Genomic DNA, 14,514 nt, shown 5'->3' with positions numbered 1-14,514 from the left:
GCATAGCATGCAGCTGAGAGATCTTTCCCATATCTGATGCAGGCATAGCATCGGAAGGAACGCCGTTACTATTTGATGCCCTTTCGGCTAGTTCACCCATAAAGTTCTCTGCCACTAGTGTAGAAACTGACCGCCAGTTGTAGGCACTTCCTTTTACCAGTCTGTATATGTGCATCTATGCTACAAACAAGCCCTACGAACGTTACTCTGGGGATCCCGTTCACGTACTGAGAAGGTGGATGAAATGCGGCGAGGTCATACCTGTTCATCAACCATGCTTTTAGTTTGAGTGATCTTACACACCTTTCACCTGGAATAACTGGCTGATCTTCAGCCTCATGACACTGACGCAAAATTTTACAAAAGTGCGCTTCAATGTCGTGACCACCCCTAAGCAGTTCTTCTTGCACATCTTCCGCAAACATTGTTCTAACGAAAGGGTCTCTTTGTTGATGTAATATTTTTCCGTCGTCTCTTACCTCTAACATTGCTGGGCGAAGATAATTTTTTCCACTCTGAGCTACTTGTTTCCAAGGATCAATTTTTACATCACCAAGTCCATTTTTGATCAGCTTTGACTTCCGGAGCCCGTCTTATCATCGATCGTACGATTTATAAAATCGCAGCGAAACAAAAGAGCGTACGACCACCTTAAGATTTACCGTACGACTGTATTATCAAACACGTCGTACGAACTTGACAAGTTACGAATCGTAAGGAAATAACGCATGCGCACTAAGTCATCGCTTAACTCTTCACGATGAAGGTATTACGCGAGTAACTGTCATAACAACCAGACGAACATAGTTGACAATGGCAGAAAAGAAAAGAAAAGAAAAGGAAAATCAACTGGACAGAAGAAGAAAGAGAGATTTTAATAGAACAGTGCACCAGCGAAACTGGCCGGAAGATCAACCTAAAATTTAGCAACGAAATATCGGCAAAAGATAAAGCCATTTTCTGGGAAAAGACAGCAGAAAGGTATCGTATAGATACGATTTGAATACTGTCATGAACACTCCAATTCCTTTTTAATCACATAATTCCTATTACAATTTAAAAACAAAACGTGTTTTGCAATTGATAGTGGTTTCATCGTTTATAGTCTCATTACCATTTAAAAAGGGACCATAGTCAATATTACATTTACAGGTTACTTGCTAGCCTAAAGTTACTTGCAGGCATCGACACAAACAGTGTCCGGGGAAACCGAGACCCCCAAATTTTGGTGAGGGACACCAGTTTTTCCCAGGATTTTGCTCCAATTTTAATAGGCAGGGTTCCCTCTGGAGACCAAACTGTAGAATTTAGTGTCAAGCCCACATATGGCTATTATTATTTTTTTAGAATTATAAGGAATGATAATTCTAATCAAATGGTAAACATTTTATATTAGATATATCTTGTGATTAGTTTCCTCCTCACTATGCGATAAAATGCTACATCAGGCTCGATAATTTACTGTAGTTGTACATGATGAACGAATGACAAAGGCGTTTCAATGATTTGTATCTGTGAATCAAAGACCTAGAATAAATTCTAGGTCATTGTGTGAAAATAGTGGATTAATTATCAGTGAATTATGTGGTAGGTTTTACTAATTTGAAAAGATAGTTTATGATGCATCATATATCATCTTGTATGATATTTTTCATTTAACTTTTTGTCAGATACCAAAATTTTTATTATGTTTGTTGAATTTTGTCACTTAAATTTTATGAAAAAGTATCAAATGTGTAATTCCTGTGTTTTTATTTTCTTTGTTTGCTCTTTTGATAGGATTAACAGCATATCAATGTGTCAGCGCACTGCTGATGAAGTGAAAAAGAAATGGATTGACACAAAGGTATACATCTTAGTTTTTACTTCATGCTTAATTTCAATAAAATATGTTACATATTTATATATATATAATATATATACACAAACACACATTTTTTAGTCATTTTTTACTGGCAAGAACAAATGGACAAACACAATACAAGATATAAGTTTTTTGGTGAATTTGCTAAAAATTGTCATACTCCTAGAGTTACAACATGCAAAAACAATGTTATGTAATCTTAAAAACCTAGAATGTTTAAAAAAAGAATTTCTGAGATGTTACTTTTGCAATACATAGTATAGAATTATTATTGGCAATGTCATTGATTAACCCTTAGGCTTTAATTCAAAAGATTCTTTATTTAATAAAACAATAGTTTATGGTATATAAATGACCCATAATAATTCATATTGGTTCAATATATAATGAATGTGATATAACATGGGGTCATAATTTTTTTCAGTTAGAACATCACTCTGATAATTATTTTGTTATTTCAGTCTAGTGCAAAGAAGAAGGCACAATCTATGAAAAAAGAGCTGGGCAGAACAGGCGGTGGGCCCTATCCAGGTGGTCTGACAAACCTGGAAGAGAAGGTATTTATGCATGTTCTTTCTTTCTTAATTATTTCAGGAATGATGACATTAAACATTATATAGTTTTTATCTATCGAAATGATAACATTTATTATGTTAGCTGAAGTGATTATTTAATAAGAATTTCTATTTAAAACCTTTTTTAATCATTCCATTGACATTGTGTTACCATTACTTAAATACTTAAGTTAACATTTCTTTAAATTGAATTTTTGTCATATGACATATTTTTATACATTTAATACTTTAATGTATCCGTTGAATCTAACACTCTATATCAAAAGAAAATTAGAAATTAAGTGATTGATTTATAATTATAATTTTAGGTTGTAACAGTTATCCCGAAGTGTTCAATAGATGGAATAGTGAATGCTATTGATATATTTGCTGGTAAATATGCTATTTACTATACTTAGCAAATTTCTTAATAATATATGAATCTTGAGTACTTTGCCTATGATATAGGGTCTATTGTACACAAATTTAATTGCAATTGTAAATTATGTTTTGGATTATTGTATTAGTTCAAGAATTGTATATCATATTGTGTCTCAAACTGGCGATAAATGTTTCATTTTTAGCTAGACTATTATATATGAAATATATATAGTGGAGCTATCCTACTCACCCCGGGTTCGGCGTTCCCGTGAGCGTTTGAATGTTTAAGTTTGCGTACCAACTAAAATATTTCCTATGTCACATGATATATGGCTTTAATATTTTGCATACTTCTTCACCAACATGACCTCAACCAATAAACAAGAGCAGACAATTGTATCAAGTATTTTGTAAGACAAATGGCCCTTTTTCACTTAGAATATGCATCTTATTGATAAATCCATGTTAAAGTTTGCGTTATACCACCTCAAATATTTCTTATGTCCCTTGACATATGGCTTTTATATTTTGCATACTTCTTTATTAACCTGACCCAAACCTATAAACAAGAGCAGACAATTGTATCAAGTATTTTGTAAGAATTATGGCCCTTTCTCCACTTAGAATATGCATATTATTGATTAATTTATGGTTTAATATTTCTATTATGTAATGGTATTTTCATACAATTGTTCATATGCATTTTAATTGAACTGTTTGTTGTAGATGCTCAAGAAGGAGATGTTCCATCAATATCTAACAGTATTAGTGGTATGTTTCTTATTTAAACAAGATACAATGAAAAATATTAATAATGGTACAGAATATCAATAACACTTTTTGAAGTTTTATAACGGGTATATGTATGCAACACTGAAAGTACATTGTTTATTCAGTTGTCATTAATGAACATATGTAAAAAAAATTGATTCATACTTATGATATTAATATTGATGATCTCTACCTTATAGTCAAAAATTCTTGTTTTATATTTTTTTCCACTTACATTTCCCCCAATGAGAGCCAAAAATATTTATGAAAATAAAAAATATATATAATGCAAATTTTAAACCATAAACTTGATTAACTTGCCTGTGCATTAAACAATTTGCAATTTCAATTTTATTTCCAGAACCAGTCCAAGGGGCATCATGCCCAGCAAGAGAAGTATCCAATGAGCCAGGTAAATTTTGTTTTCAAGTATTAGCATGTAATAGAATTGCAAGAGAATGTATGGTATATATAATTGCAAAATTAATCATGTAGTACTTTAACATGTTAATGATTAACAACTGTTTGCCTTCTAACTTGACAATTCGAACAAATCAGTTATGTTTATGTACATGTTTTTAATAAAAACATTTAATTAATTTGTAGAAACAGAAAGAAAAGCATCAGTGTCTGAAAAAATAAAGAAAAGACAGAAAATGGAAGGTAAATAGTAATTAATGTAATATTTTACATTTGAAATACAGTTCTAGATAAAAGATGTTTTTTAGGAATTGATAACCACATTTTATGCAACAAATCAAAATGGATTTTATAATTCAGCCTAAAAAAATGGATATATTTTGTTTCGACATGATTGTCCGTCCAACATTCTGTCAGACTTGTTTTTTATCATTAAATTGAACATGTTTGTTATCTTACATGTACTTCAGTGATTCCTACACGGAGTCATGTAGATGACTTCGTCAATTTAATTTATTTAAAAGAAATATATGGGTTTTGTGCAGTGTTTATGTGTATTTTTAGCATACTCTTGTTGTGTGCCTTTATCATTTTATAGGCATGACAGTTTCCAGTAGCATTTAACATGTTTTAATGATTCTGCTGTTGATTACAAAAAAGTTTCTGTCTGTAGAAATAAAACAATTTTCAGGTGACCTTCATAGGGCCATCATTGACTATCTTGTAATGGAATTGTTGACTTTACAGATGTATCAGCAAGCAGTCAACGGGACATGATCGTCAAACTTGAAGAAGAAAAAGTTTCCCTACTCAAAGAACTGATCTGTGCACATCTTGAACAGACTGCGCACTTGCAACAGCTAACAGCATCTGTTAACAAGCTGACTGATGCCATGATCAGCAACAATGTTATGTCAAGTTTTTTTAACTGATATTTTATTATAAATTAAAGCTGCCTAAAAGATTGTTACAACAGATGCCTCTTAGCTGTTGCAAGTGCCCAAGTGCATATACACAATGTTATATGCCAAATAGTTAAGCTCTAGGCCTTGTGGCACAATGTGCACAGGTTTGATACAAAATAATTTTCATTAATAATGAGTTGTTGTTAGTAGAAAAACAAACACATACATAATTATGGTTTAAAGTTATATATTTGCTGGCATAATACTTTTAAATAAAAAAATGGCAACTCTTTTTTTATCACAAGATCACTCATTATAAGTTAATAACTAAATGTCATATTTTGAAAGGTCATTTGAAAAATGTGTAACTATAACAATGGCTGTTTGTAAATCATGCATGCCCCCCATATGGGCTGTCAGTTGTAGTGGCAGCCATTGTTTGAATAATTTGTTTAACCTAGTGACCTGAAAATCAATAGGGGTCATCTGCCAGTCATGATCAATTCACCTATGAATATTCTTGATCCTAGACCTAATTATTGTTGAGTTATGATCAGAAAAGCATTATACTCTTTCAAGTCGCTGTGAACTTGAACTAGTGACCTGAAAATCAATAGGGGTCATCTGCCAGTCATGATCAATGTACCTATGAAGTTTCATGATCCTAGCCGTAAGCATTAATGAGTTATCATCCGGAAACCATTTTACTGTTTCGAGTCACTGTGACCTTGACCTTTGACCTAGTGACCTGACACTCAATAGGGGTCATCTGCCCAATCATATTCTATGTTCCTATGAAGTTTCATGATCCTAGGCGTTAGCATTCTATAGTTATCATCCAGAAACCATTTTGCTATTTCGAGTCACTGTAACCTTTACGTTTTGACCTAGTGACCTAAAAATCAATAGGGGTCATCTGCCAGGCATGAGTAATGTACCTATGAAGTTCCATGATCCTAGACCTAAGCGTTCTTGAGTTATCATCCGGAAACCATCTGGTGGACGGACCGACCGACATGTGTAAAACAATATACCCCCTCTTCTTCGAAGGGGGGCATAAATACAGTAAACTTTTATGTAAACAAAACAGTTCATATCAATTTGAATTGAATTGTTTAACTACAGCTATACAAAATTACAACGTGCTTATAACCAGTCATTCAAAACATGTTAATGATTGCCTGTCTAAATGAATGCGCATTGTCATCATGCTCATTTAAGACATCCTCATTTGCCAGCTCATTCACATGGACTGCATCTTGTGGTTCCTTCACGTTGAACGTTATGCACAGATTATGCAGCTTCATACAGGCCACAACAACATGAGAACTTTTTGTAGGGTTGAATGGAAGTACACCACCAGATTTGTGTAGGCATCTGTTGAAACAAGTTATGCTTACATAAAAATGAGTTTCTTAGTTAATTATGAAACATGGTAAAAACTTAAAGGGACTGTCAACCACAAATGACTACCAGGTAACTACCAGTTAACTATAAGTAACGCCCGTAGATTGATCATCATGAATTGTATATATTATATATATATATATATATATATATATATATATATATATATATATATATATATATATATATATATATATATATATATAATGATCAATCTACTTGCGTTATTTATAGTGTGCATATCGTTATGTAAACTATTTTCGCGATGTACTTTTGATTTCACATTGCAAAATTTTATTACAGAATATAATGACAATAACAACTTTTTCAAGTAATGTAATATACCATTCGTGATATTTTTATCAATATAAACTAATATTTGTAAACAAATACGGTATTTTTTAACTTTTCTTTTTTCGTCATTCGTGGTTGACAGTCCCTTTAATTGTTTCTGTATGAATAAATTGCGTAACTTATGTTATTTTCATAGATAATGATGTTAAATTTTGCTAACGTTATTTAAATATATTATTAATAAAGATAATGATCATTCACATAAGTTTTGCAGGTTTTCTTTAATTGTAAATTTTAATATAAATGCATGCACGTACCGAAATCTAGATTTCAGCACACCAAACGCTCTTTCAATAACCACTCTTCCCCTGGCATGGTAATTATTGTAACGCCTTTCAGACTCTGTCATGGGATTTTGTTTAGGTGTGAGAAGATATCTTCTCAGGCCATATCCGCTATCCCCAAGCAAAATTCCTGCATGTGTTCTTTCCAGGTGTTCCTAAATGCATAAAAAATCATTTTGGTAGGTTAATTGGCTTAATTTATTGTGTGTATGTATGCATTTCAAAGTGTGAATTGCAACAAAAAATAACTAGAGCTTTGTCACAAACATGACGAATACCCCCACATTCTGCAATGACACAAAATATTTCGCATGTTTTCTTCACAAAAAACAACGGACACTGGTGTTTAATGTTTAAAACGCACTAAGTGACCCTGTGACTTGAATTAGAGAGAGGACACTTAATACGGACCTACCGACCGGCAGACAAGTTTACTCCTATACACCCCCCTTAACTTCGTTTGTGGGGGTATAATAAATCCATGGACAGCAAAGAAAATTTATAATTTTGTATATATCAAATGCAACCTTAGTGTTGCTGAATACATGTAGATAGGATTTTGAAGAACCATAAGTATGGTACAAAGAGTGCAAGATGAAAAAACAATTATTTCAGTACAATTTATTTTATGGTTAAAGCATATATTCTTATAAACTGAAGTCTGAAATAAAACTTCCTTTTTTATGCCCTGCAATTCGAAGAATGTGGAAGGGGCATTTAAATTCACCTTTGTCTGTTCATCAATATACACTATAAATGTAACCTGTTGTAAATACATTAACTGACAGTTAGTATTAATATGCATTAGTGTTTATTATTGTTCCTTTGTTAATGTAATTTATTTTAAATTTGGCCTACAATGTTAAATGAAATGATCTTCAGAATAAATATCTGAAGGGACACAGTAGTTATGAGCCTTTTTTGAAACTCGGATGCAGGAAAACCTCTGACGCGGTCCCATCCCAACCCCCATAACTTTTGACCCAGGGGTAAGATCATAATAACATAACTGTCACCGCCGCACATATGCTCATAGGGACCATGTGTGCAAGTTTCAAGGTTCTTGTTCTAATAGTGTAGGAGGAGATAGCGGCCAGGACTGACGTAGGGACAGACAGACAGACGGATATCACCACATAATCCCCACTTTTTCTCCTAAAAGCGTGGAGATAACAAATGAATTAACATACAGTGACAAAATGAACAATTGAATTTGTGTTTTTAGAGTTTATACCTTTAGACCACAGGTGTTGAAAATGGAAGCATCATGCTGCGAACCTGGCCACTTTGCAACTACATCTATGAAACTGTAATCAATAATACTAACATATTTTCAATCCATGTACAAATGTGACTTATAGCCTATAACAAAATAACGAACATTATATAGAATTAAAACATAAAAATGTACAAATTGCTTAAATCTTTTGCAATTAGTTTTTAAAAGTTGCAAGGAAAGATTAATTTTCAGTGTTCACATGGTGACAACACGGTGCAAGAAGGACTCACAATGATCATCAAAGGTTAACCATGCATTTGATTTTCTCAACAGCACAATCATCAAAACGATAATTATTTAAAGTTCATAACAAAAAATATGTCTCAATTGCTTAAAAAATAGTAAAATATAAGTATATGATTATAGTGAAGAAAAGAAATCATACTTCATTCGAGAATCACAAACAGCTTGCACATTGATGGCGTGAAACCCCTTTCTACAAATATATGCCTCTTCATTTTCGGAAGGGCCTAGAATTGGAACCAAAGTCCCATCAACAGCACCGAGAACGTTTGGAATCCTACACCGCCTGTAGAAGTCTTGTTTTGAGAGTGCCATAGCGCCATTTTCAGTTGGGAATCTGAAATGATTCAGCTGATCAACATAGTGTGTTTCTTTATATATATTTATATACATTTATGTATATATAAGTGTACTTATATTAAAGTGAATATATAACTCTTTCTTAAACTTTAATATTTTTAAGTTGTATGATTAGCTTACATGAATTACGGGACAGTCATTTTCATAATTGGCGATATTGGCAAACAAAATACTTTTTTGACGCCTAATCACCTGATATTATGTAGACGACGATTCAGGCTATCAATGAAAACATGGAAGCATCGAGCTGCTGTAGGCTTACTGACACCATGAATATCTGCAACCTCAGAAAAAAAATCACCCTTGCTCAAGAACCGAAGCCCGATTAGAACCTAAAAAAAGAAACAAGTCACTTAGGCATGATTGGTCATTGTTGGCTCGGGTACTACTTACATGTACCCCGTGTACTCTTATAGTATGTTTACATGTACCCCGGGTATGGTCAATATACTTAAACGTACACGGTTGGTATTAGACTCACTGTATCCAAGTTGTATTCCCGCCCTTAATCGGATGTCCTCAAACACTCAAATGATTACTGTAAAATGATACTGTTTATGTTAAACAAACATATATATTTAAAAAATGTATAAACATGATTGTTTGAGTACGAGTTCTGATAATATAAAGGCCATTTAACACAAAATGTGAATATAATTAAATTAAAAAAATTGACGACAGCTACCAATTTAGCATTAGAACTTCCAGGTACGTTTTAGTATATTGATGTGCCCCGCACATTGTTGTTGTTCAATAGTTTACCATATGTATATCATTTACATGTAACATTCATAATTTGTTTAATGTACTTACCTGTTTACTTTATTTCCTGAGCTACACATTATTCAATTTATCTGAGTGTCCACAGCTCCATTGTTTTGTTGATAGTAACAACTCACAAATACATTTTACCTCATGAGCATATTGTATAATCAATCATTTAGGCAAAATGTAGAGTGAATTGCTTACGATTTCAATATCGTATTATAAGAATACATTGATACCGCAGTAAAATCAAATGAAAAGTATGAAATGGTTGGAATATATGATGATGCGTTCACCTTTGCCAAGAAATATTCAAATAGTATCGCTAGAATCCGAGTTTGACACCGTCCGAATAACACAGTTAAATAGTTCATGTCTTTATGCCGTTTATAGACATAATATATATGCATAACCCACAACAGTACCTGTATGAGATGCAACACATAAAGAGCATTTTTGTTACTTGGCGCTAGATAATGAACATTTTTGCCGGATCGTTTGATGATACTTAACATAACTTTATTTAGTTCTGGCTACCATAACTTTAAATGTCGCTTTTTATGATTTTTGACTGGCGCGACTTTATACAGGCCTGTCAATACTATGTAAACTGTACGCTGAAGTTTCTTTAGCTAAACTTTATTTTGTTTACAAACACAAATTGATCCATATCTACAAAACGCATGTTTATCAAAGACGATTCCCAACAGTTCAATTGGTTACAATGCAGTGAACATTTCTTTACATGCACCCGTAAAATAATTTAGTCTGTACCTGAGTAAGAGATGAGAGTGAGTTTGATCTTTTTGTCTTCGGTTCTAAATCTACCCTCAATGTTTCATTCAGGTACGTAATCGCTTCTCTGCTCAGTCTGTATCGTGCGATGATTTCTTCGTCTCTTAATTCATCCAAAATATTCACACGTTCACGGAAAACCCTTTGTCTGCGTCTGTTTTGCTCGTTTACATCAAACAACGCAACAAATTCCGCCATATTTACGAATATCGCAATATTTGCGAGTGCCAAGAGGTAGTCGTAACTTTTTAGGCAAAATCGTAAGATTTAGGTAAGATGGGAATTTTCATAAGACACTGTAAAATCTTAAGAAAATCGTACGACGATCTTAGCCGTTTCTTACGATTATCTTTGGCGTACGATCGTTGATAAGACGGGCTCCAGATTTGTATGGATGTGCGTCTCATCCATTACCCTTACTTCCAATTGCTGACGCTCGCCAGAAAATTCCGGTGAATATACGGGAACTAATGATGTACTTTTCAGAAACGTCTCTGTGCGAACATTGTCCTAGTCCTGTTCAAGACGGACCTATTCTGATACGTGCGAATTATTCAGCCATTCACTCTTTTTCGTTGGCCAAATACATCTTGCAAACGATATTGCTACAGCTTCTTTCGGGTATTCTTTTTTTCTTAGACATTTCAGACAAAGTGAATGTAACGAAGGTATACAACGATGTTTCTTTCTTGGCATCAGTCCCGTGCCATTTTTTTGTTTAGAGTTCTGAAGAACTTTCAAAATGTTTTCATTATCGCCATAAGCAAGTGTTATAACTGTTTCCTAAGCAACACGGTGTTTATCTTCTGAGATAAGTACAAAAGTTGACTGTTTGCGTGCATATTCTTTCTCGTTATTGGAACCACCTGTCTCAGAATCACTGTCTTTGCTGGTTGAAATATCATTAGACTCACCGGATGAGTGTGCTACACTTCTAAGAACTTCTATAACCTCATCATCAAAACCCACAGCATCTTCCGTGCTTATGGTATCGGAAAAATCTGATGAATTTGAAGCATGTTCATTTGACCCATTGTTTTGTTTCAAAGTCGCAACAGCTGTTACAATAGGCGGACACAATTCGTTTGAATTATGAACAGCAAAGAATTGTCGGATTGTATGCAATCCACCGTTAGCCCTTATTTCCGCCTCTGTTACTATCTTATAATTCGGGAGTTGGAACATGTCATCGATATGATCGATAATTTGTTACTTCGTCATTTTCGTAATGTCGGACCATATCTGTCTTTGCAAAACGAATAAAGACAGGGGCTTATCATCGCTGTCGTAGTCTTTAAGTTTGAAAAATTGGCCATCAAAAGTTATACAAGGCACATGTATGTCGAATTTCTTGCATTCGTTCAGCACTTTGTCCAGTATTTTCCTACTTGTCGGAATCGTCAAACTATACCCTTTATACAGGTATGCAATGGGTATGCCATGGTCTAGTTCCCGGTGCCGAAGTCTATTCATGTCACTAAGGAGGTACACGAGTACCTCAGAAGCTATCGGCTTCTGATATTGATACGCTTCATTCAATAGTTTTATTGCTTTATGGGTATTTTCAATCAGGTCGTTTATGTCGTTCAAACATTGTGTTACGTTTGTGACATCACTTTGCTGGCGATAGTACATGTCATGCTCATCAATATCTTGTTCATTTCTCGGAAACGCATTTGATAATAGGGAGGGAAATTCACCAAGGAAGTCGGCTTCGTCAGCAAATTCTTTAATTTCCGATTTCGACGTTTTAGCACGTTCTGAGAGTTTTTTTGGCTTCATAGGCACGTCTGCATAATACACATCAATGACTTCATCAATCACTGACTTGACCAAATCAGGTTTAGGCCTTAAACGAAACACGATGGTTGATTCCTTGGATCAACTACTGTAAATGTGTTCCTCAGCACGTAGGACGTGTGTTTCAAGCAGACACTGGATAATCTGTCTTTCTTTTGGTTTGTAAAACACGGGTGTATTTCCGAAAAATTCACTGCAAGGACATTTAATTTCGACTGATACTATCTTACCATTGCATCGAAGCGCTCCGTCTGGAGAAATTACCATTACAGGCGTACCGTGTTTATCTCTAATATTGTGTGCTCCTACCTCATAAAATGTAAAGTTAGGATAAAACACTGGCATTATTTTTCCAACAATCGTGGCTATTGCGTTTATTTCATTGGTAGATCCGTGGTTCATCGCCAATTTAGAAGCTTCCGAAACCTCCTTTGTATTGGGCTTTGCACACAACTTCAGCTCAAAGAAGTCTTTTTGCACCTTCAAAGTGTTTAAACCAATACTATCATGAGCAACACTTCCAGTTACTTTTACCAAATCACGTAATGTAAACCACTCAGGTGATCTTTGTTTAATATATTCGGAAGGTAATTCTTCTTTCTCAAGTTTATTTTGCATTTCTCTGTAATTGGGTTGTACTGTTCAGTTACATAAGTCTTTCTTGTACAAATATCATACATCATTTACTATGGAACATGCACTAGATACGCCATCTATCGTGTCAAGCAGGCCTTTCATACAAAAGCGAAGCTGAAACATACCTGTTTTCATTTTGTTTTCATTTTGTTAGATACGAACTTATACTTTCCATCATTCGTTTCCTTCAATTTCTTATCAACAGACTTAAGATATACTGCCTTTTTAGAATATGCTATGCGTAGATCTTAAATGACACTGCTTATTGCACTAATTGCTTTTGTACTAGATTCAACATATTGCAGTCTAGTGTTGTCATTGTCGATTTGCATTATACCAGCTTTACCAGAATCTAAATTCTGTTGAAGAAAATGCTTGTATTGTTCAATTACCATCAATATGTAATCTTGGTTTTTTTTTATGTCATGTTTGCCGAATAGCAATTTATTTTTGTAGATTTAAGTTGATTTGTTTTCTGCGCCGAAGGGGATTTAAGAAAAGTATCACTAGCTTGGTGTTTTGGTGAAAGGAAACGTTTCCGCTTTGAAGATGTCGGTGTATAGTTAACCTTTTTTGCATAAAAATCGGGTGATTTAACAACGCATTGTCGTTTTGCCGAAGGTGACTTAATAGGCGTTTTTGTTCGATCAGATTGTACAACATTGCATTTCGACCGTTTTTTGTACAGGCTTAGACGACTCTTGGTTTTGTACCGTGCCATTCTTCAAAAACGTCCCCTGAAAAGTACATTTGTGAAGTATTTTGATTTGCTTTCGGTTACACAACCTGCAAACTTAAGAACTTTATTGTGTTGATTTGTTCAAATTTAAATTTATACCGTAACGTTAACAAATATCGTTCACAAATATTTTATCATACACTTTTGTATAACTATTTCGTGTTTTATCTCGGAGTTTATTATGCCCTTTATAAAACAATTCATATACCAATGACATACCATACAAGTTTTAAACCAGATACAAGCAATGTTTTTCGCGTTTAACAGCGAAAATAAAAACAAATAAGTAAACAATTTTAATAATCCGCTGCCGGACACAGATGCACCCTCACCGCAAAAAGGGGGCCTTGACAACCATCACTCAATCATATGATGACATTTCGAACGGAAACCAATAAAACACTTAGTGTCATAGTGACCTTGACCTTTAAACTAAGGACCTCAATATCAATACAGGTCATCTTTTGTCCAATGCCAATGCACACGTGAAGTATCAAGACAATCGGATAACTCGGACACGACTTTTACACTTATTGTTACAGTGATATTGATCTTTGACATAGCGACCCCAATTTTAATAGGGGTCATCTACTGGCCTAGGCCAATGCACATGCGAAGTATCAATCCATCGGTTCATTCGTTGCCGAGCAATTGATCGAAAACAATATTCCTACTTATTGCGACAGTGACCTTGAACTTTGACCTAGTGACCCAAATTTCAATAGGGGTCATCTACTGTCTAAGGCAAATGCACATGTAAAGTTTCAAGCCAATCGGTTAAATAGTTGATAAATTATTGATCGGAAACAAACTGGTTTACCGACAGACAGACCGACAGACAGACCGAGCAACCGACATCCAGCAAAACAATATACCCCCTCTTCTTCGAAGGGCACAATTAAATACTATTATAAAAGATTTTTGAAAAGCAAATACCGAAACAGTGACGATATACGT

General features: G+C 34.2%; 2 protein-coding genes across 3 annotated transcripts; one reads left to right on the top strand and one right to left on the bottom strand.

The window, feature by feature from the left end:
• The first annotated feature begins 604 nt into the window (after nucleotides 1-604).
• On the top strand, nucleotides 605-5,187 carry LOC127867022 (uncharacterized). The gene is made up of 8 exons (XM_052407948.1): nucleotides 605-981; nucleotides 1,780-1,846; nucleotides 2,326-2,421; nucleotides 2,748-2,811; nucleotides 3,526-3,570; nucleotides 3,932-3,982; nucleotides 4,177-4,233; nucleotides 4,738-5,187. The coding sequence occupies exons 2-8, from the start codon at nucleotides 1,796-1,798 to the stop codon at nucleotides 4,920-4,922; spliced, it is 549 nt and encodes a 182-aa protein (XP_052263908.1). The 5' UTR covers nucleotides 605-981; nucleotides 1,780-1,795; the 3' UTR covers nucleotides 4,923-5,187.
• On the bottom strand, nucleotides 5,126-10,763 carry LOC127867018 (putative nuclease HARBI1). Of its 2 annotated transcripts, none has more exons than XM_052407936.1 (6): nucleotides 10,013-10,763; nucleotides 9,015-9,154; nucleotides 8,605-8,799; nucleotides 8,175-8,247; nucleotides 6,914-7,095; nucleotides 5,126-6,272 (listed from the first exon to the last, which is right to left on the bottom strand). In XM_052407936.1, the coding sequence occupies exons 1-6, from the start codon at nucleotides 10,100-10,102 to the stop codon at nucleotides 6,056-6,058; spliced, it is 897 nt and encodes a 298-aa protein (XP_052263896.1). In that variant the 5' UTR covers nucleotides 10,103-10,763; the 3' UTR covers nucleotides 5,126-6,055. The 2 variants fall into 2 exon arrangements, with proteins under 2 accessions (XP_052263896.1, XP_052263895.1); XM_052407935.1 differs by having other exon boundaries at nucleotides 10,362-10,763.
• Nucleotides 10,764-14,514: the final 3,751 nt, after the last annotated feature.

This window comes from Dreissena polymorpha, chromosome 2 (assembly GCF_020536995.1).
Source record: "Dreissena polymorpha isolate Duluth1 chromosome 2, UMN_Dpol_1.0, whole genome shotgun sequence".
Classification (NCBI taxonomy): domain Eukaryota; kingdom Metazoa; phylum Mollusca; class Bivalvia; order Myida; family Dreissenidae; genus Dreissena; species Dreissena polymorpha.
This window is presented reverse-complemented; position numbering and strand designations above follow the sequence as displayed.